At 38.1% G+C, this 23,871-nt stretch overlaps 1 protein-coding gene across 1 annotated transcript; it reads left to right on the forward strand.

Moving 5' to 3' along the window:
• Positions 1-10,883: 10,883 nt before the first annotated feature.
• Positions 10,884-11,351, forward strand: GAPT (GRB2 binding adaptor protein, transmembrane). Its single transcript, XM_021702059.1, has one exon. It carries the CDS (start codon positions 10,884-10,886, stop codon positions 11,349-11,351), a length of 468 nt encoding a protein of 155 aa, XP_021557734.1.
• The last annotated feature ends 12,520 nt before the right edge of the window (positions 11,352-23,871 follow it).

Below are 23,871 nucleotides of genomic sequence, written 5' to 3' on the forward strand. Positions count from 1 at the left end.
TTGAAGTCCAGAATTGTGATGCCACCAGCTTTGCTTTTCTTTGTCAACATTGCTCTGGCTATTCGGGGTCTTCTCTGGTTCCATACAAATTTTAGGATTATTTGTTCCATTTCTTTGAAAAAAGTGGATGGTATTTTGATGGGGATTGCATTGAATGTGTAGATTGCTCTAGGTAGCATGGATATCTTCACAATATTTGTATTTCCAATCCATGAGCATGGAACGTTTTTCCATTTCTTTGTGTCTTCCTCAATTTCTTTCATGAGTATTTTATAGTTTTCTGAGTATAGATTCTTTGCCTCTTTGGTTAGATTTATTCCTAGGTATCTTATGGTTTTGGGTGCAATTGTAAATGGGATTGACTCCTTAATTTCTCTTTCTTCTGTCTTGTTGTTGGTGTATAGGAATGCCACTGATTTCTGTGCATTGATTTTATATCCTGCCACTTTACTGAATTCCTGTATGAGTTCTAGCAGTTTGGGGGTGGAGTCTTTTGAGTTTTCCAAATAAAGTATCATATCATCTGCAAGCAGTGATAGTTGACTTCTTGTTTGCCGATTTGGATGCCTTTTGTTTCTTTTTGTTGTCTGATTGCTGTGGCTAGGACTTCTAATACTATGTTGAATAGCAGTGCTGATAGTGGACATCCCTGCCACGTTCCTGACCTTAGGGGCAAAGCTCTCAGTTTTTCCCCATTGAGAATGATATTCGCTGTGGGTTGTTCATAGATGGCTTTTATGATATTGAGGTATGTATCCTCTATCCCTCTACTCTGAAGATTTTTGATCAAGAAAGGATGCTGGACTTTGTCAAATGCTTTTTCTGCATCTATTGAGAGGATCATATGGTTCTTGGTCTTTCTTTTATTAATGTATCACATTGATTGATTTGTGGATGTTGAACCAAACTTGCAGCCCAGGGATAAATCCCACTTGGTCGTGGTGAATAATCCTTTGAATGTACTGTGGGATCCTATTGGCTAGTATTTGGTGAGAATTTTTGCATCCGTGTTCATCAAGGATATTGGTCTGTAATTCTCCTTTTTGATGGGGTCTTTGTCTGGTTTGGGGATCAATGTAATGGTGTCCTCATAAAACAAGTTTGGAAGTTTTCCTTCCATTTCTGTTTTTTGGAGCAGTTTCAGAAGAATGGGTATTCATTCTTCTTTAAATGTTTGGTAGAATTCCCCTGGGAAGCTATCTGGCCCTGGGCTTTTGTTTGTTGGGAGATTTTTGATGACTGCTTCAATTTCCTTAGTGGTTATAGGTCTCTTCAGGTTTTCTATTTCTTCCTGGTTCAGTTTTGGTAGTTGATACATCTCTAGGAATGCATCCATTTCTTCCAGATTATCTAATTTGCTGGCATAGAGTTGCTCATAATATGTTCTTATACTTGTTTGTATTTCTTTGGTGTTGCTAGGGATCTGTCCTCTTTCATTCATGATTTTATTTATTTAGGTCTTTTCTCTTTTCTTTCTGATAAGTCTGGCCAGCAGTTTATCAGTCTTATTTATTCTTTCAAAGAACCAGCTCCTAGTTTCGTTGATCTGTTCTACTGTTCTTTTGGTCTCTATTTCATTTATTTCTGCTCTGATCTTTATTATTTCTCTTCTCCTGCTGGGTTTAGGCTTTATTTGCTATTCTTTCGCCAGCTCCTTTAGGTGTAGGGTTAGGTTGTGTATTTGAGACCTCTCTTGTTTCTTGAGAAAGGCTTGTATTGCTATATAATTTCCTCTTAGGACTGCCTTTGCTGCATCCCAAAGATTTTGAACAGTTGTGTTTTCATTTTCATTTGTTTCCATGAATTTTTTAATTCTTCTTTAATTTCCTGGTTGACCCATTCATTGTTTAGTAGGATGCTCTTTAGCCTCCATGTATTTGAGTTCTTTCCTCTTGTGATTGAGTTCTAGTTTCAAAGCATTGTGGTCTGAAAATAGGCAGGGAATGATCCCAATCTTTTGGTACTGGTTGAGACCTGATTTGTGACCTAGGATGTGATCTATTCTGGAGAATGTTCCATGGGCACTAGAGAAGAATGTGTATTCTGTTGCTTTGGGATGGAATGTTTTGAATATATCTGTGAAGTCCATTTGGTCCAGTGTGTCATTTAAAGTCTTTATTTCCTTGTTGATCTTTTGCTTAGATGATCTGTCTATTTCAGTGAGGGGCGTGTTAAAGTCCCCCACTATTATTGTATTGTTGTTAATGTGTTTCTTTGCTTTTGTTATTAATTGGCCTATATAATTGGCTGCTCCCACATTAGGGGCATAGATATTTACAATTATTAGATCTTCTTGTTGGATAGACCACTTATGTAGGATATAGTGTCCTTCCTCATCTCTTATTACAGTCTTTGGTTTAAAATCTAATTTGTCTGATGGAAGGATTGCCAGCCCAGCTTTCTTTTGGTGTCCATTAGCATGGTAAATGGTTTTCCACCCCTTCACTTTCAATATGGGGGTGTCTTTGGGTCTAAAATGAGTCTCTTGCAGACAGCATATTGATGGGTCTTGTTTTTTTATCCAATCTGATACCCTGTGTCTTTTGATTGGGGCATTTAGCCCATTTACATTCAGGGTAACTATTGAAAGATAGGAATTTAGTGCCATTGTATTGCCTGTAAGGTTACTGTTACTGTATATTGTCTGTGTTCCTTTCTGGTCTATGTTACTTTTAGGCTCTCTCTGCTTAGAGGACCCCTTTCAATATTTCTTGTAGGGCTGGTTTCGTGTTTGCAAATTCCTTTAGTTTTTGTTTGTCCTGGAAGCTTTTTATCTCTCCTTCTATTTTCAATGACAGTCTAGCTGGATATAGTATTCTTAGCTGCATATTTTTCTCATTTAGTGCTCTGAATATATCATGCCAGTCCTTTCTGGCCTGCCAGGTCTCTGAGGATAGGTCTATTGCCAATCTAATGTTTCTACCATTGTAGGTTACAGATTTCTTGTCCCGACCTGCTTTCAAGATTTTCTCTTTGTCTCTGAGACTCATAAGTCTTACTATTAGATGTCAGGGTGTTGACCTATTTTTATTGATTTTGAGGGGGGTCTGGGTGCTTCCTGGATTTTGATGCCTGTTTCCTTCCCCAAATTAGGGAAGTTTTCTGCTATACTTTGCTCCAATACACCTTTGCCCCTCTCTCTCTTTTTTCTTCTTCTCGGGTCCCAATTATTCTAATATTGTTTCATCTTATGGTATCACTTATCTCTCGAATTCTGCCCTCATGATCCAGTAGTTGTTTATCTCTCTTTTTCTCAGCTTCTTTATTTTCCATCATTTGGTCTTCTATCTCACTGATTCTCTCTTCTGCCTCATTTATCCTAGCAGTTAGAGCCTCCATTTTTGATTGCACCTCATTAATAGCCTTTCTGATTTCGACTTGGTTAGATTTTAGTTCTTTTATTTCTCCAGAAAGGGTTTCTCTAATATCTTCCATGCTTTTTTCAAGCCCAGCTAGTATCTTTAAAATCATCATTCTGAACTCTAGTTCCAACATCTTACTAATGTCCTTATTGATTAGGTCCCTGGCAGACGGTACAGCCTCTTGTTATTTTTTTTGAGGTGATTTTTTCCATCTTATCATTTTGTCCAGAGGAGAATAGATGAATGAGAGAACAAAATGCTAACAGGGTAACAACGACCCCAGAAAAATATTCTCTAAACAAATCAGAAGAGACCTGAAATGGGGGGAAAAGAAAGGGAAAGAAAGAAAAAAAACAGAAAAAGAAAAAAGATAAAGATAAAAAAAAGAAGAATATGATCACATATGATCAAGCTGGTTAATAGATGAGTACCACACACTAGATTTGGGGCATATTTTGGTCTTTAGAAGAAACTGCCTCCCAAGATTTTAAAGAAAGAAAAGCTTAGATATGTACAAAAATAAGGGTAAATATACGATGGAGGGATGGAATATGAATGTAATGATGAAAATTATAAAAGATTTTATAAAAGGAATTGATAAGAAGTTGGTTGAAAAAAGGAAGAAGAGAAATTAAAAAAAAAAAGAAGGGAGAGAATGTGATCAGGCAGGAGACTAGAACAAAGGCATACACTAGAGATTTAGGGTATATTTTGGCTTGTTAGAAGAAACTGTATCCCAAAATTGTAAAGAGAGAACAACTTTTATAGATATGCCAAAAATAAGGTTAACTACTATGAAGGGATAGAATATGACTCTAAAAATGAAAAATAAAAAAGATTTTTAAAAAAGGGATTGATAGGATGTTGGTTGAAAAAGGGAAAAAGAAAAATTCAAAAAAAAAAGAAGGAAAAGAAAAAAAAGAAAATTTAAAAAAATTAACTTTGAAAGATTAAGGAATCAGGGGGGAAAGAAGCTATGAATTCTATGTGCAGTATTCCCCTAGCACTGGAGTTCTGCCATTCTCATTGATCAGTAAACTTGGTCTTGGCTGGCTGTTCTCACTGATCTTCTGGGGGAGGGGCCTGTTGCCGTGGTTCTGAAACGTCTTTGCCGGAGGTGGAATTGCCTCACCCTTGATGGGTCCTGGCTAAGTAATCTCCTCGGGTTTGTTCTCGGGAGCTTTTGTTCCATGCAAGCTTTTCGTACAGCTTTGGAGGACGAGAGTGAGAATGGTGGCCTTCCAATCTCTGCCCCGGAGGAGCCGACAACTCGGGGCCCCACTCCTCAGTGAGCCCCCAGAGAAAAGCAGTCAATCACTCCCCTCTCCCCGGTCTCCAGCCGCACTCCATGCTCACCCAGCCTGTGACCGAATGTTTCTATATCTGTCTCACGACCCTGTTTGGAGTCTCCAAACCCAGCAGATGTCTGCAGGAAGGAAGGGGAGTTCTCCCAGATCTGCCACTTGTTGGGTCCCTGCTGGAGGAGCAGTGGCCTGACTGTGCCATGGATCATGGTTTATGGCAACCCCAAGCTGAGAGCCCGCTCCTCAACTCCATCTCTGCAGCCGGCTTCCCTGCTCCCATACCTGGGAGCTTTGCCTCAGTTAGGCACCCCTGGTCTTTCTGTGACCCTGAGGGTCCTGAGACCACACTGTCCCAGCGAGGGTTTCACCCCCTGCTTAGCCACTGGAGCGATGTCCCTCAGCGGAGCCAACTTCTAAAAGTTCCGATTTTGTGCTCCGCGGCTCTATCACTTGCCAGAAGTGGCCGACGGAGGCCCCCTCCCCCGCCGTCTGTCTTCCCGAATATAGCCTCAGATTCACTTCTCCAAACATCCTACCTTCCAGAAAGTGGTCGCTTTTCTGTTCAGAGAGTTGCTGCTATTCTTTTCATCCATCTCCTCTTGAGTTTGTAGGTGTTCAGAATGGTTTGATCCCTATCTAGCTGAATTCCTGGGACCAAACGAAATTTAGGTTTTCTACTCCTCCACCAATAAACAAAAATCTTTAAAAAATAAAAGAAGTGACCTATTATTCATTCCCAACTTCTTTTAATTAAGACAATTTTCATATAGTGCACAAATCTTAAATGGAGACCTTGATGAATGGTTATACATAACCAGTGCAAATATCAAGATATAGAACATTTCTGGCATCTGAGAAGTCTCCCTCATGCACCTTTCAGTCTATAGTAATCCCCATATTTCTGATGTCTACCATCATGTGTTCGTAGATAAGCTTTCCATGATTTGAGAATGGAACCTTACAGTTTGTACTCTTTTGTGCATAGCTTTTTAAAGTCTGTATTATGTTTGTGAGATCCATTTATGTTGTAATTTATCAGTATTTCAGATTTTTGCATGGATTTATCATGTTCTATTTACCCATTTAGTTGTTGAGGGACCTTTGGAATGTTTCTAGAGCTTTGAGATATTATGAATTAAAGCAGTTATAAACAGAAATGGCCTCCTTTTCTGTTGAGTATATACCTAGGAGTGAAACTCTTGAACATTTTTTTTTCTTTCTGTATTGGTTTTTTTGTTTGTTTTTAAGCCCTGGACCATAGTCTAACTTTTCTAAGTTGCCCAATGAACCATAACAATGGAACTCTCTTTAGGCATGACACATATTCCAAGGGGGCAGATTTTGCAGCTTAAAATGGAACACCAGTAGTGTACTATCTTCACGGTTCCTTCCTCACAGCACTTCATAAGCTCCTTCACTCTCGGGTTTTTGCCTGGAACCTTTCTATTCTGCCTTGATTAACTCCTTTTTATTCCATGAGGCTTAGCTCAAGTCTTGCCTTCCCTGACCATTCTGAACTGGATGCCTCTTTTCCTTATTCCCACTCTCATCTGTGTATAACTATGTCTTTCTTAGCCCTTACCTCTTTGATCTGAAATGGTCTGTGTGTACGGCAGCCTCTTTTAGTAGGCTTCAAGTGCTACAAGGGAGTTTGTTTATTATTGCATCCCCACTGCTTAGCACAATACCTGGCAGAATGTCCATGCCCAACCTGTATTGACAGCCTTGTTCTTCTAACGTCTGGTTGGTGTTTCAGTAATGAAATCTTCTTCTTTTAAATCATTTGATTCAAAGAAAGTCCCCTGGGGTTGAAAAAGTTCCAATACAATTTAAAAGGGAAACTTCCCATTGCTTTATGATCTCATCTTTTTCATTCAGCCTTTTCTTTTTTTTTTTTTTTTTTAATCCGTGGAGTTGGTCTCTGAGAAATGCTGTTAAATAAGGGTTCTATGTTGGAAACCTCTTAATTCACTGAAGTGAGACAGCCAAGTGCAGTAGTTTAGCACACAGGTGCTGGAGGCACACTGCCAGGCCACAGTGGGCGGGGGATTTTTTACCCCTCTGCTTCCAGTTCATCCCCTGTGACACAGGACGAATCACAGCCCTCTCCCACAGGTTGTTGTCAGGATTTACCAAGTAGTACACAAAGCAGTTAGAAGACCTAGTGAGTGCCCAGAATATGCTGGCTTCTGTTATTAAACAAAGTGAAACAGTTTTTCTTTCTACCTACTAGAAGATCACAGAAATGTCACAGTCAAGTTGAATATACTTTGGGAGATTACTGTCTTATCAACTTAAAGGAATATTAACATTTTCTGAACCAAAATTGGGACACTGGTTTGACAAGTGGAAACGTAACCTGGGCACTGGGACATAGTATTTGAAATGAAGACTGTTTTAGCAATCCTACCAGCAAACAAATAAACAAGACCTCCAAGTAACTACATTTCAGAATCTTTCTTCTTAAAAAATTTTAAGTGCAAGTGAAATAACTTTTATTGATTCTGAAGTGAGGACTGCAAATATTATGTGAATAAAAAAGCATCTGGGCTCCATGCATCATTTTCTGATATAGTTGGAGAATTATTGGTGAGAATGAAGGGCTGGGCTTCCTTTTTCAAAAACTCATGCCATTTATCTTAATTCTGGTACATCTGATAAGAACTTCCTCTACAACCAGGAAACTTTGCAAGTATGAAATAATCTGAAAGAAGAGGGTAAAAAAAAGGAACACTATAAAGAGGAACACTAAAGCAGGTTAAATTCTTTAACCAAAAGAATAGAGGAGAGTTTGGCTCAACAGTCTCAAGGTAAGTGAGAACCTGATTTAAGGCATGTGGCTAATGAAAAACTGTAAGGAACAAGTTCATTTTAAATAATGACTTTTTTATGTTATCAGACATAGTTTTTAGGTGGCCTTTGGTGGCAGTAGGGGGAAAAATCAGTTTACAGACTGAGGGTGATGTTAATCTGTCTTTACCAGTATATATGCTTACACATTAAGATTAGGCTTTGCTACTGTCTTGTTTCCAAACAGAAGGGCAGTATTCTGCCTTTGAAGATTCCAGCAGTCTATCAATCATTTGTGATTTTAAGACAAATGAATAATAGTGTGTTGGAACTGTTCCCTAGAACAGGAACAGCCTTCTTGCAGATTGGGCAAAATGAGACTTATTGGGGTGTTAAGCCAGCTTTGAAGGGCTCTTGTTTAACATACGGTTTTCATTCTAGTAGGTCTTTCCATTTTGCCTCTCAGAGTTTTTCCTATTAAGTTGTTTTAGAGCAAAGAAAAGGATGCATTTATTCTCTTCTAAGAAGTCTTCTTGTATTATCTCAGTAAGTACTTCTTTGACAGTTTTACTATTTGGAATGTTCTGGATTGTCTACATAGAACAACATAGATGGTAAAAATAAATTCTCATCTTGGAAATTGAGAGGGCAATTTGTTACCTAATCCTCAGCAATAGTCAGCCTTCCCCACTTTTGTTGCAAGCCTAGAATTTTAAAAAGGTGATTAATTTTAATCTATATTTGAAATTCAGTTCAAATACGCTACCAAATTTTTACTTAAATGAGTAATCACTTATACCATAAATTATCTTACCTACAATCAGTTCTTACCTGTTTTAGAAAGGAAATGAGGTCCTAATGGGGGTTAAAGTCATTTGCCAGATATTTGCCTTTGGACACAGCATCATGTCTGGTCTTTATAAAGGAGGGAACCTACAAAGGTTCCAAAGAAATTAATAGATGTCTAGATCTGGGATGTCTGTCCATACAGTTTTATCAAATAAATTTTATAAACGTTAACTGCATTTCATATGTAATTTGGTGTTTTGTGTGAAATGCCAAAATGAAAATTTTCACGTGATATATTCCAACCTTGAACAAATTTAGAAAAGTTGACTGTCATGTGTGAACACTCACTGAAAGAGAGCTCAGCTTTGTGGGGTTATTTTTTCCCTGTTTATTGTTGCCACTGTTATCCTAATGCTGTTTGCTCCATTCATTAACAGATATTTAAGAAAGTAGCTCTTCTGTGTCTAGCACTGGTTTTGGTAATATAGAGATAAATAAGAACTCCGTCCCTCAAGAAGCTCAGAGCAAATCGAGCTATAAAAATTTAGTAATAGATGTTCCTGATAGCCATTTATTGAATTTTGGTTAAGAATAGTATTTTGGGGCAAATTTTACTTGAATCTTGATTCAGTCACTTCTTAGTTACTCAAGAAGTTAAATTCTTTAACCCTCTCCTTACTCTTCTCCAAAATAGGCATAACTATAGTATCTAATTCATATGGCATCTGTAGGATCAGATGAGATCATCCATGTAAAAGTTTTTAGAAGCTGATCCAAAATAAGATCTTAACTAAATATTATCAATGGTGACATTCAATAGATGATGATAATCAATCACCCCACAAGCACTATTAACAATATTGGATGACTATAGTTAACAACACTGTATTGTATATTTGAAGGTTGCTAAGAGAGTAAATCTTAAAAGTTATTATGGAAAGAAAAAAATTGTACCTATGTGAGGTGATGGTCATCAACTAAATTTAATGTGGCCATCATTTCACAATATGTATTCATGTTGTATTTCACATATGTATTCATGTGTCAAATAATCATGCTGTATACCTAGAACTGATACAATGTTGTGTATCAATTATATATCTCAATAAAACTAGAAACAGCAACAACAGTGAAAATGGTATTAGATGTAACTATTTCTGTGTCTAGGCTGAAAACATACAGTAATAATGTTTTGCTAATAAAATCATAATACACTGCTCAGTCTGGTTGAATATTTTTCATTTCTCTCCTCTGCCATTTTAAAGCCTTGGTGGAAAACATTCTGAAATTATCTTAATTGGAAAGTTGTTTGCTGGAAGTTGTGAGAACACTAGTGATAGAAAGCCTTTCAAAGTTTGTTTTGGATATTTTGTGTTAGGTCAAAGAGCTGTTTTCTTCTAAGTGTAAACTATACCCTTTAGGGGTGTCTGGGTGGCTCAGTTGGTTAAGCATCTGCCTTTGGCTTAGTTCATGATCCCAGGGTCCTGGGAATGAGCTTTGCATCAGGCTCCATGCTCAGTGGGGAGTCTGCTTCTCCCTCTCCCCCTCCCACTTGTTTTCTCTCTTGCTATCTCTCTCTCTCTCAAATAAGTAAAATCTTAAAGCAAAACAAAAAATCTATACCCTTTAGAAGACATATCTTAAGTTTTTAAATGATTTAAGCAATTAGATGCTGAGATTTGGAGTCATTTGTTTCTTGACTCCCTTATTTAATAGATATCAATTGAATTTCTTTTCTGCACTAGGTACTGTGCTATTCTCTAGGAATATACACATGAAAAGACCTGATCCCTGCCCACCATTTAACCAGGTAGGAAGACACACAATTCCCTATAACTTAGGCTGTCAAGCTATAATAGAGAATGGACTCATTAATAGGGGAATACAGAGGAAGGAATGATTTGGAAAAGGCCTCACAGAGGAGGTGATAAATAATGGAAATTATTGCACAGGTGTACTCTTGTCCCTTCCTCTTGTTGCATTCAAAGCATTGTCTTTCACTTTAAAATTATTAGCCTTATTGTCAAAATCCATGTTGAAATCTAATTGATAAAACCACTCAGGCTTGAGCAGGTAAAAGTTCTTCTCTTTTTCTCTTCTCGCAACAGCTGGTACTGTATTCTCTTTTGAGCCAGGAACTCACTAAATGATGGTGCTTGATATATTGGTAGATATTGACAGATTTTTCTATTATGCTATGTAATAAATATGTAATTAATTTGTTTTTTAATTTATAGGAGGTGTCTGGATGGCAGATCGTTCAACCCTCTCTTTCTTGAGTTGTCTGCTCTGCCATTATCTTCCACTCATTTTTGCTTCGTCTTGTGATTCATTGATAGAAAGTGAAGTGAAGTCAATTAAAATCCTCCCCGACACGGTGCAATTATACATTAAGGATTGTAATGTAAAAAGCATCACATACAACGAGAAGGATTGTCCAAAGCTAAGTTTATTCAATCTCTCCTCTAATTGTATCAGGACTTTGCCAAATGATGTTCTTTCACATCTGAAAGAGAAATGCCTAAAAGAGCTTCCAGGATTACATTTTAACAAAACCCTAAAAGGAATTACATTTGTCTGCACCTGTGAATTCATTAAGGGCTCCCCCATATCACTAAACAACAGTGCTTGTGCAGAAATGTTGAAAAGCTGTGGAAATACATCAGTGGCCACTTCAATAGGAATTTCCCTTCTTTTCCTCTTGTTGATCTGTGGGATTGGGTGTGTTTGGTGTTGGAAACATGGTAATCCAGTGCAATTTACCTTGCCAAAGTTCTTGCAAAGGAGAAGCAGCAGGAGAAAAGGCTGTACTAAAACACTCTCAAGTCTCCTCGCTATCAGCTCAAGAAATAAAATCTCATTTCAGAACCAAGACTGCAGATCTTCTGGGAGAGGGACTAACACACATGGCAGCTATGAAAATGTGGAAAGTGGTGCTCCCAAACCTAAAGAAGAAACTGATAAAGAACTATATGAGAACATTCAGCAGACCAATTTTGAGGAGCATATCTATGGAAATGAGACACCATCCCAATATAACTTCCAGAAGCCTAGTACTTCTGAAGTCTCTCAAGATGAAGACATATATATTCTTCCAGATTCATAATAACTTTTGAAAATACCGGGTTTAGTTACCAGAGGATAAATAGTCATTGGGACTTTTATTTTACTGATGTCATTGTTAATCATGTTCTTGGATGAAACTCAATGATCTTTCATCTGTCTCCACCCTGCTGAACCTTCTGTCTGTGTATCACTGCAGTTTAAATCCTCTTCACTCACCTTTCCCTAGATTAATTCTACATTATGTTATATTGATTCTTCCTTCTAAATGTTACCTGTTACCTTTTTCTCTTATTTCTATCTCCACCATCTTTTTCTGGCTCAAGATTGTGTCAGTTTTCTAACTTGTCTTTCTGGCTCCAGTTTCTGCACATTCAGTCAGTTCCCATGATGCTGCCAAATTTACCTTCAGAAAATATTCCCGATGCCACAGCACTCCTTTGCTTAAGACCTCTTAATGGCTCCTCTTTGCAAAAGACATACTACTTATAATTCTAACTCCAGAATTTAGGATTTCCCACACTTGGTTCCAGTTTACTTTTCCAGTGACTTCTACTAATTTCTCACTCCTCTGTTTTCATCAGAATCATCTGAAAACCTGCCAGACTCATCCCTCCTCCTTGGCTTTGCTTGTCTGCCCCATTTCAAGCCTGCCCCAGATGGCAACTTCTTCCACAAGTCTTCTGAATTATTCCAAACCTACCTTTACCTTTTCCTTTTCTGATCACCTGTAGATTTTGCTGCGTGTTTAATTCTCTGGGCATTTAAACATCTGAATGTTTTCTATGGCATTTTATGATTTAATGTCATATGAGAATGTCTTAAATTCCTTGCTAAATAACAAGGAAGTGCCTCATCTTCATATTTTAGCTCCACTGCCTAGACCATCATATGAGGCATTTGGTATTGTTTAATTGACAAATAATTAAATTGTACATTTTGCTCACTAGTTTTGAGAAAAATCTAATAAATTCATCCATTCAAGAAATATTTATGAAGTACCTTCTATCTACTTTTACTCTGTCCATGGCGGGAGTAAAACAGCAAAAAGAAAGACATGGACCCTGAACGCATGTTGCCTGGCAGGAAAGAAAAGACAATAAATAAACAAATACTGTGCTACTTCTTTATGTATTCTATCTTACCCCTGAACTCAGCCTTTTATATGCTGCTCTGAATTGCTCAGGCTGAGGCTCTGCAGACCACATTTTTCCTTTGCCAAGTGGGTCCATATTAGGCTCTGTTCATAAGGAGCAGTGTGGAATATGTAGGCAAGAGGAACTGAAAGGGACTTGCTCTTTCTCACCTCCTTGTTGTCCCAGCGGGTACCATTGCCAAGCAGTTTACTCCAGCATCTCCAGTTGATTGCAGTTTCTAGTTTTTTCCAGCATTCCCAGAGACGGCTTGATTGCACCCTGTCAGAGGTGCCAGCACCAGCCTGGTAGCACCCTCTCCTTAGAATCTGAGAAGCAGCTCTGCAGATCCTCCTCCATGGGACCGTCAGAGCTCCAGATCCCAGCCCCAGGTGCCATCTCCTGCACCCACTGTCTCTGTGGCGCCTCAGGGTCCTCTTTCTTCTTCTCGGTCAAACAAGACCTTTTCGCTAATTGTCTGTATTAAAGCCTCCCTGTTAAAACAAACTGGTATGGATTCTATTTCCCCAGGTGGGCCCTGATATACAAATTGAAAAGGTGGAATAAGTGCTTTGAAGAAAAAAAAAAAACCTCTAGTTTTTGAGAGCAAGGGGTTTGGGTAGGGAAGAATTTTAATAGGATCCTCAAAAGGGGCCTCTCTGAGGACACACTTGAGCTGGGCCTTGAGGGTGGAAGGAGTTAACCATGCAAATCAGAGATGGGCGGGGATGGCACCAGCATATGAAAAGCTTTCACATTTGGTTTGGCCTGGGATGGCTGCAGCGCAGATAAAGCCATTGACAGTGCTGCCCTCGTCTTTGGAGGAAGGACCACAGGACTTACTGATGGACTCACGATGTGTGTTTGGTAGGGGATGGTTAAGATGGAGGGGTTGTGGGAAACAGAGAAATCTAGAAGAACCACCTTATTTCTAGCTGGAGCATCAGGGGCAATTATAAAGCATTCCGATGAGATGAGCAAGACTTAGAGAGGAAAGAGTTTTAGAGGCTGTGTCAGGAATGACTTGGGCTGCCAGTAACAGAAAACGTGACTACATTGGCTTAGACACGTACACCTTCATTTATTTCAAATAACATGGCCACTGAAGTAAAGCCTTTGAGGGCTAGCGAACCTCGGCTAACAGTACTATCAGAGATCCATGTTCTTTCTCTATTTCCTCTCTGCCACCCTGAGTGCTGTAACTTTCAGCCTCATTTGTGTTATCTCATGATCACCAAGTGATTGTGGAACCTGCAAGCCTTATATCTGTGTTCTGGTCCTCAAGAAGGATGAAAGGAAAAGAGATACCTATTTATATGTTGTTGGCCAGAATTGTGTTACACAGATCCGTGGAAACCACCAGGTATCAGAGTGGATGGGAAACTGAGTTGTGACCTTTGATGGCCTCATAGGAAAGGAGGCAAGGGAAAAAGGCAGCTGGAAATAGAATTTAGGTCAGTAACCTCCTACCAAAGGGGCAAAATCAATTTTGGACATCTTTTTTCTGATGCGTCCTGAGACCCAAGGAGAAATATCCAGTTTGCAGTGGTATATACACATTTGGATTTTGGAGGAGAGCTCCTAACTGGATATGTACTTTTGAGACCTGTAAGCATATAGGTCGTATCTACAGTAGCAGGGATTTATGGGATCACATGGAGCAAAGAGTAGAGAACCAAGAGAAAAGGAGAGGAATCCAGAAGCCCCCCTCAGACTACAATATTTCAGTGCTAGCTCAGTGAGGAGAATCTAGCAAAGGAGGCTGAGAAAGAATGGCCAGTGGGGAGTGCCATGAATTCTTATGATCTCTAAGAATAATGGTTGATATTGTGACATATATGATATATTGACACATACATTATAGTTCACTTTCTAGAGATGGGATGAATATTTGATACTTGTTTATTCTCTTTGGCCAGAAGAGATAGTAAAAGTCTGTGTAGAGGAAGTATTTAGTCCATGATCTTTTACCTTGTTCCCATCTTGACTTCTTTTTTGAATTAATTGCAAGTTCTTTATCAATTGAAAATCTCTTCCTACTTTCCTCACTAGCAGTTCTTGATGGGGTGGGCAAAGGGGAATAAAGGATATTGTCATTCATCTTCTCTTTTTACTGTGCTTACTGTCCATTCTTTGTCCTTTCTCCAGTTTTGATTCCCTCTTCTCTTCCTCCTCTCATTTCCCATTCCTCCCTCAATTCTCCATATCACCCCCCAACTCTGCCTCCTTCTTCTCTCTCCTCTCTGTCTCCTTCAAATTTTTATCTGCTCCTTGCATCCTTTATTCCAATATTTCTCTGCCTTCTTAAAATCCAAAAAGCAAAAATGTCCTTGAGAGGTAAAGATAATAAAATCTGTCTACATCTACTGAGAATAGCAGTTTGTATTTGTGTTATATTATTAGAAAAAGTGACCACTTGTACCACAATTAAAGAAGGATGTCAGGGGTGCGGGAAAGGAGACAGGAACATCAAATATAATGAGTGTAGCTTTGCTGCATGCTCCCGGAAATGTAGGCATGTTCACATCCTGTGACTTATAGCTAATCTCTGTAAGACTCCATGGCCAACATCCAGCAACAACGAGCACCTGGCTTCTTCAGCTTGCTCTCAGCTTTCAGCTTGAAACATTTCACTTCACATAGTTGATGAGTTTTCATCAATGAGTGGCAAGATATTGAACAATATTAAAATGATATTTTGACTTATGTTTTGCTGCTTGGCGAACAATAACTATGTCAGAGAATCAACTTGGCTACTTTTGTTACTGTTAAGACATGAAGACCTCAGACTTCAAAAGAGACAGTGCTTCTGTTTTTGAAGGTCTAAGAGTCATTGACCATAGTTAAGATATTGTGTACTAGATTATAATCATCATCTGCTTTCTCTGCTCTGGAGTCAAGAATAGGAAGCTTCCAAGTAGAAGGAGGCTCCTTAAAGACATCAGAAGACTGTTTGGATTTGAAGGATACTCTGAGGAAACTAAACTCTCCTATCTAAAGAAGTGAGTGAAATATGGTCATTTAATTGAGTGTTGGTATCAGAGTAATGTTCACCTCATAGAATTCTCTGGAAGAGTTTGTATAGAATTGGTATTTCTTCATTAAGTGTTTGCATCTGTGAAGCTCTATAAGCCTGGCATTTTCTTTGTGAGAAGTTTCAAAAATACAAATTCATTTTCTTTGATTGAGATAGAAATATTAAGTTGTCTATTCTTAAATGAACTCTGGTAGTTGATCTTTCAGGAAATTGGTCCATTTTTTCTAAGTTGTTGAATTTATTAGTGTTACCTTATTCATAACATTCCCTTATTACCTTTTAAATATCTGTATGAAATGATATAATCTCATTCTTGATATTAGTAATTTGTGTCTTCTATTTTCAAGTGGTTTTACTGACTTCCTTTATTGTTTGTAGGTTTTCTATTTCTTTGATTGCTGCTCTTAATTATATTTTTTATGCTTAATTAGCTTTAATTAGCTCCTCTCTAGTTTCTTAAAGTGGAAGCTGATGTCATTGGTTGAGTCCTTTCTTCTTTGTTTGTATAGATATTTAGGGCTATACATTTTTCTGTAAGTACTGCTTTAACTGTGTCTCATACATTTTGACCTGTTTTATTTCTATTCAGTACAAAATACTTTCTAACTTCCCTTTTTATTATTTTGAACTTTGGGTTATTTAGAAGCTTGTTATTTAACTTACAAATGTTTGAGAATTTTCCAGGTATTTTTCTTATTGATTTATAATTTAAATTCACTGTGGTCAGAGAACATATTTTATATGATTTGAAATATTTTAGATTTGAAATTTGTTCTGTGGACTAAAATATGCTTTATCTGGATAACTGTTTCATGTGAACTTAAAAAGAATGTATATTCTGCTTTTGGCTGTATCATGCTGTAAATGGCATTTAGTTCCAATTAGTTCAAGGTGGTTGACAGTATGGTTCAAGTCCTTTATATTATTTTTTTTAATGAAACACAATTTACATACCATAAATTTTACTTTTTTAAAGCATACAATTTAGTGGTTTTTAGTATATTAGCAAAGTTGTGCAAATTTCATCACTGTCTAATTCCAGACTATTTTCATCATCCCCAAAAGAAATCCCTGGGTAGTCACTCTCCATTTTCCTTTCTTTCTTTCCCTGATGTCTTCATTCAGTCTGCTGTTAACAAAAAATACAGATTAAACAAACATTTATTTCTTTCAGTTCTGGAGTCTGGGAAGTCCCAAGATCAAAGTGTCAGTAGATTCAGTGTCTGGTGAGAGCGCACTTTCTGGTTCTTAGATTGCCATGTCCTCATTGTGTCCTCACATGGTGGCACGTGGAGGGAGCCCTCTGAGATCTCTTTTATAAGTGCACTAATCCTATTTATGGCCTAGTCCCCTCCCCAAGTCCTACTTCCAAATACTATCACATTAGGTATTAGGTTTTTACATGTGAATTGCGGGGACACAAATATTAAGTCATAGCACCTGGCAACCACTACTCTACTTTCTGTCTCTATAGATTTGACTATTCTGGATATTTCATATAAATAGAATCATATAATATGTGGCCTTTATGACTGACTTAAGCGTAGCATTTTAGCACATGTCAGTATTTCATTCCTTTTTATGGTTGAATAATACTACATTGTATGAATATGTTACACTTTGTTTATCCAGTCTTCAACTCATGGGCATTTGAGTCGATTCCTCTGTGCTCTTGCTGATTTTTCTGTCTACTTGTTCTATTACTAAGAGAGGACTGTTGAATTTTCTGATATAGTTATGGATTTTGCCTGTTTCTCCTTACAATTTTACCTTTTGTCTTATGTATTTTAAAGTTCTGTTATTAGGTGAAGAAACATTAAGTATCTTTGTGCCCTCTTGATTATTTGGCCCCTTTATCATTATCAAATCACAATCTTTATTCTTGGCAATAGTCCTTACTCTGAAATATCCTTTGTCTGATATTAGTATAGACATTTCAACTTTCTTTTAATTAGTGGTAGTATGGGATATTTTTTCCATCCATTTGCTTTTAACCTATCTGTGCCTTTATATTGATAGGGCATTTCTTGTAGGCAGCATGTAGTTAGGTCTTACTTTCTTATCCAGTCTGACAATCTCTGCTTTCATTTGGGGTATTTATACCACTTACATTTAATGTGATTATTAATATGACTTTAACTATGACATCTTGCCGTTTACTTTCTATTTGTCCCATATGTTCCTTGTTTTCCTTTTTCTTCTCATTCTTCCTTCTTTTGGAATAATTGGGTTTTTAAAATAATTTAATTTTATTCCCTTGTTGGCTTATTAGCTCTAACCCTGTGGGAGTTTTAGTGGTTGCATTTGAATTTATATTATATATCTTTAATTGTCATAGTCCACATTCAGATTATATATCACTTCATGTATAGTTTAAGAACCTTACAAAAATAAACTTCCATTGTCCTCCTCTAAGCCTTTGTGCTATATTTCTCATACATTTTACCTTTATGTGTGTTATGAACTCACAATACATTGATCTTATTTTTGTTTAAGCAGTCAATTTTCTTTTAAAGAAATATAAATGACAAGAGTCTTTTCTATTTACCCACTTAGTTATCATTGTATTTACCATTGCCACTGTTCTTCATTCATTCTTCTAGAACCATCTTTCCATATATCATTTTCCTTCTGCTGGAAGGACTTTTACCAATTCCTATAGTGAAAGGCTGCTGTTGCTAAATTCTTTCATCATTTATACTGAAAAAATTTTGATTTCATCTCATTTTTGAAATATGTTTTTGCTGCATATAGAATTCTAGGTTGATGGTAAAGATACTGTTCCACTGTCTTCTGACTGTACTTTTGTCTAACAAGAAGTTCTGTTGTATTCTTATTACTGATCTTCTGTATATAATGTTTTTGTCCTCTGGCTGCTTCTAAGATTTTTCTCTTCTTCAGCATTTTTCAGAAATTTTATTACAATGTACTTTGGTATGGTCTTTTTCCATATTTTTGTGCTTGGCATTTTTTAAGCTTCTTAGATTTATGGTTTTATAGTTTTCATCAAATTTGCAAATTTGTCTGTTATTTTTATTGTTTTTATGTCCCTACCCCCTTTCTCTCCACTGGAAAGTCCAATATGTGTGTATTGGGCCTTTTTTGGTAGGCTGAGAATGAAATAATAGCAAAATATTCAGGTTAGAAGTTTCGGCAGATTGTTAGAAAGTAAGGATTACAACTCAGAACAGAGGTCGGGGAAGAAATATACATTTGGGATATATCTGGATAGAGATGGTAGTTGAAGCTCTAAGAGTTTTTTATTACTCTGAATGATAGTGATATAAAAAGACAGAAGTGAATTAAGTGTTTAAATGCTATTTGTAGTCTTGATATACAGAAATAAAATAATTAGTGTTTGTCCTTGGTTTTATTTTTATTTTAGGTTGGTTTATGTTGAATGTTCTGTATCGTCTCTGCATATTAGTTTATGTATTTTATTATCAGTATTTTGAAAATGGATTATCTGGGACTGAAGGGAGATGGACAATTACACTTACTTGGGTTTTTTCCTCAGCTATTCTGAGCTTATTTATTTATTTGTATGTTCCAGTGGTTAAATATTTGCATTAAATGTTCCCCCCCACCCCCCCCAAAAAAAGACAGAAGTGGTCTGCCCTTATATCCTGGTTGTATGCAGATGATTGGCTACTAGTAAAAACATCAGTAATCACACATACCCTCATCATGGAAGTGTATTTATGTAATCACTAGCCTCTTTGCCAGTTCTCAAACCTGCTCAGTTTGGGGACATTATATTCTCTCATCCTTGGCTGCTCTTCCCCCATATATTCACTCTGTGAACTTCTAGTTTCATTTAGTTCTCTGATCAAATGGTACCTGCTCAGAGCCAACAAACCAATCTGAAGCAGCCTGCCCTATTACTCTCTGACTCTTTTTAACCCTGCTTTAGTTTCCATCATAGCGCTTATCACTACTTGGTAAATGTTAGTGTGTGATTTTAATCTCTTCTCTCTACCTGGAATGTAAGCTCCGTGAAAGCAGAAACATTCTTGTCTTATTTCCTGCTTGATCACCAATACTTTGCTTATAAGATATACTTAATTATGTGTGCTGATCAAGTTCATAAGGTTTTTTTCTTTAAGACTAACACTTGTAGTGAAATTACTGAAATATTTTGGAAAATAACATAATGGGAAAAGTTACATATATTATTTTGAGCATTACTAACATGCAAGGATATATTGGGAAAGATTTTTATGTAAATTAAATGCCATAAGACTTCTTTGGCATTTAATACAAGCAAGCTTTGTCCCTGTGGTCCCCAGTCATTGGAGCCAGTTGGCGCCACATCAGGTAGAATGAGAATGGAGAAGACCAGGTGCTTCAGCCCCTGGGGAGATCAGAACATTGGGCCTCATGAAGTAGAGGGAAAAGAAAGAAGGGGAGATTATGCCTGTTTCCATATTTTTAACCACTAATTCTAAGCCACACTAAGTAGGTAGTTTGTAAAATTCAGAGAGTGATCAGTCCAATATCCACTTTTTAGTGCTCACCTTATGTGATCACTTTGCAGCATGGTATTCCTGCTGCCTCTTATTTTCTAACGCTCCTTTACAGGTTCCTTTTCTCTCATATACTCATTCAGTGTGGTAGTTCTCCATGGTTCTTTCCTTGGCTCCCAGCTCCTTTTCCTAACACTCTTTCTCTAGGTGATGTAGATGTTTTGTATGTGAACTCTCTTGCCCTGATGTCTTTTGGAAGCATTTGACCCACATAGCTCACCATCTAATACTTATCTCTATGATGTCCTTTAGACATCTGAAATTTGGCATGGGCCAAACTGATGGATAGGGGTCAGGGTTTGGGCATCACTGAGTAATAGAGATGTAGTTAATGATACGATAAAAGAAGGCTCAGATGTGAAGGGAGGATGTCCATTGCACTGGTTGCTTGCTAATAATTTCAAAAGCTGATAGTTCAAAATGTCCCAGTGTCAAAAACATTAGCCTCAAACTATCATGGTATCAGTGTACCATGTACTGAATAGCTATTTCTTCAATGCCTGGCTCAAACAATCCCCAGTTACTGAAGTCTGATGGTGTAACATTTGGAAAACAGTGTCTTTCCTTTTCTTTTTCTGACTTCTAAGTGATCAGCTCTGAAACATAACAATGTGTGTGTAGCAGCAAGAAGGGGTCCAGACCTGCTAGGCATCATGCTAGTGGACTGGTCTGATTACTACAGGTTTCGTGGCTCAGTAGTGCTACTTATTTAATTTACTTCCACATTTTTGTTTGTTATTTATTTTTAGGTCTTCTTAGGATAACTACATTGAGCTGGACCTAAAAATAAGTGTTTAGTGGACTAGATCATGAAAAAAAAAAGCCTCACAGACTGGGGATTTTAGAATTTGTCCACTTCGAGTGAATGAATATCTACTGATGTCCATGTGAAAGATAGGAAAATTGCCAATATATCTTGAATAAAAGCACCTTCGGTAGATGTTTACAGTTGTATAGAAAGGAAGTTGCGGAACATCAAGGTCATGAAATTGATAACGAGTGACTTTAATGATCCTAGTAGAGTAAAGTGATTTCAGACATGTAACAAATATTTATCAAGTGTCTAGGATATATCAAATACTGAGAGCTGAGAAATTCAGCAGTGGGGTTGGTGAAGGGAGGGGGTAGGGGCAGACTCTGTGCAGTCGAGGGAAGCACGTTAGGGATAATGAAAGACTAACTAGACTTGGCGTTAAGGAAGCTTCCTTGCAGAAGGTGACACCTAAACTAAGACCTAAAGGACAATCAGGAGAGAGCCAGGCAGATGTGCCTGCGTAGCACAATCAGTTACGTGTCTGACTCTTGGTTTGGGCTCAGGTCATGATCTCAGGGCCCTGATCTCAGGGTCATGGGATTGAGCCCCACACCAGACTCTGCGCTCAGCATGGAATCTGCTTGGGATTCTCTCTCTCCCCTCTCCTTCTGCCACTCCCCCTGATCTTGCTCTCTCTCAAATAAATAAATAAATCTTTTTTTTTAAAAAAAGGAGATAACCAGGCGAAGAGGCTGAGGGAATGATGTTGCAAATAGGGGACAGTATGTATGAGGACCCAGAGGATAGGATATATTCAAGAACCTGAAAGAAGACAAATACTGCTTAAGTCTAAGTGTAAATGGGGAAGGGCAAGAGGAAGTTAGTACCTGTGAGCAAAGGTCAGATGATGCAGGGCTTTGTATGACAAGTTGAGGAGTTTGGACCATATCCTAACAAAGCAGATACCCACAATATCAGAACACCATCTTGGAAGGCAGAAATGACACTGATTTTTCCCCAAACCATAGGGTAGGGCAAGAATTTCCCAGCTGCAGCAGAATATGGGAAGCAGCATGCTGAGGTTCAGGATATAGGAGTTGATTTCAAGAAGCACATGTCTGTGAGTTACAGAATTAGCAGCGCTCTCCAGTGTTTCATTAAGGCTTCCATAGCTTTAAATTTAAATTCAGCTCCTGTAGCTTTGCATTTTGTGATTCTCCCAATAGAGAAGGGAATTAAGCAAATGAGAGAGGCTCAAATGAAAGGAAGCACAGAAGATGGTAAATTGCCAGTTGCAATCAAGGCTGGCGAAGGTGTGACTGCAGCTATTGACCTGTGCTGTTGCCATGGAAACCAAAGCTCTGTGGTCCTGGAGTGCTTTCCCTTTTTAAGGACTGATTGGTTTTAAAGAATAGCTAAGACTGCAAATTACCAAAGTTGGATCATCCATTGCCAGGGTGGCGTATTCCACATTCTTTTTAGTGACAGAGACAATGGGTCTGAGGTAGGCTCCCCAGAAGCCCAGAAGCTGTCAGAGGTTAAAGCTCAGCAAAGGACAGAGTTTAGCTGTTGCCTCAGGCCCACCTCCCCAGCTCCACAATATACTGGACCGACATATTAATTGTGATACTCAGAATTTAGGAGAAGGGATATCATTAACTGGGTTTTACATATTAACATATTAACATATGCTTGCTTTAATATGTAAAACATAACATATAAATAATCAAATTAGGAGATCTGAAACCCATGAAGCAAATACATACAAATGTACTTTCTCTTTTTCTTCTGAGGTATGTGTGAGGAGACTGTAGTTCTTTTTAGGTTCCTGGCATTGGACTGCCTTCGGAGCACCAAGCACCATAATGATGCTTTGTGTGAATTATCTTTCTTTGTTCACCCACAACCGTGTTGCATAGATATTGTTGTTATCCCCATTTTATAGAAGATTGAGATTTAGGGAAGTTAAAATTTGACCATATTTCTTAGTGTTAATTTAAAAAAATGGAGGCAGTATTTGAACCCAATCATTTGGCCACCAGAGACTTGCTCAGGTATTTTTTTTTATTACAGTATTTTTGGTAGCTCACAGTATCTTCTGTCTTAGTATCATGGAATTTCAAATCTAGGGAATAAGTTAGACATCATCTAAACTGACTTGCTCATTTTGTAAATGAGAACAGTGAGCCCCAGGAAGTTTCTGTGACTTCTGCAAGTGAATTAATTCCCCCAGGGAATTAATGTCTAACTGAGACCAGAACTCTGGGCTTTTCAACATATCTTGCTGCCTTTCTTATCGACTGAAAATGTTTGTCTTTCGATCCAAGTCTTTCTTCTAGCAACCTCTTGAGTCTCCTTTAAGACCTCGCCTTTTCTCTGTTCTGTTTTAATTGAGCATTCTCTTCTCTGCATCTAGAAATGGTGCTGATTTTTCCCAACATGAAGCAAAGGCAGTCCTAAAAAGAGCAGAATATACAGGTTTCTTAATGCATGTGGCTCTTGCAGGGCTGGAACTCTGCAAGGAGAGCAATCAATCAGGAGCGGAGTGAAGCACAACATGTCCTCATGGCCATTCTTTCCTAAAACATCCTCTTTTGTTATCTTGTCTCATTGAGGAGAATTTGTCTAGACTATATTCACTTTTAACTCAATTATCTGATAAGAGAAAAACCTGAGCAGTGGAAGAAGGGGGGGGGTGGAGAGGGAAAGGGGAGGGAGTGGGTAAACACGGCTGTGGCAACTGCTAGCAGCGGTGCCTTCAAAGGGACAGCTAATGACAATGTAAATATCCTCTCCCAGCTGGAATGGCCAGGGCCTGGAAGCTATTTTCAGTCTCTTTGTACCAGGAGACTTCAAGGAGAACATTGTGCCTTATGGAGCAAGGGAAGAACCTGACATTCCATTGAAGGGAGAATCTCCTTTTAAAACGCAAGAGATGAAAAAGCAAAAGCAAAGCAATTGCTACTTTTTAGTTCGCTAGATCAACTAAGGAAATCTTCCAGCAAGAATCTGGGAGAGGAGTGGAAAAGAGGAGAGGGAAAATTTAGCCAAGGGAGACTGAGGAGATGCACAAGAAAGGGAAGCCTCGGTGGAGTGATAGGAGGCTTTTGGTG

The sequence above is a fragment of the Neomonachus schauinslandi genome, chromosome 7 (genome assembly GCF_002201575.2).
Source record: "Neomonachus schauinslandi chromosome 7, ASM220157v2, whole genome shotgun sequence".
Taxonomy (NCBI): Eukaryota; Metazoa; Chordata; class Mammalia; order Carnivora; family Phocidae; genus Neomonachus; species Neomonachus schauinslandi.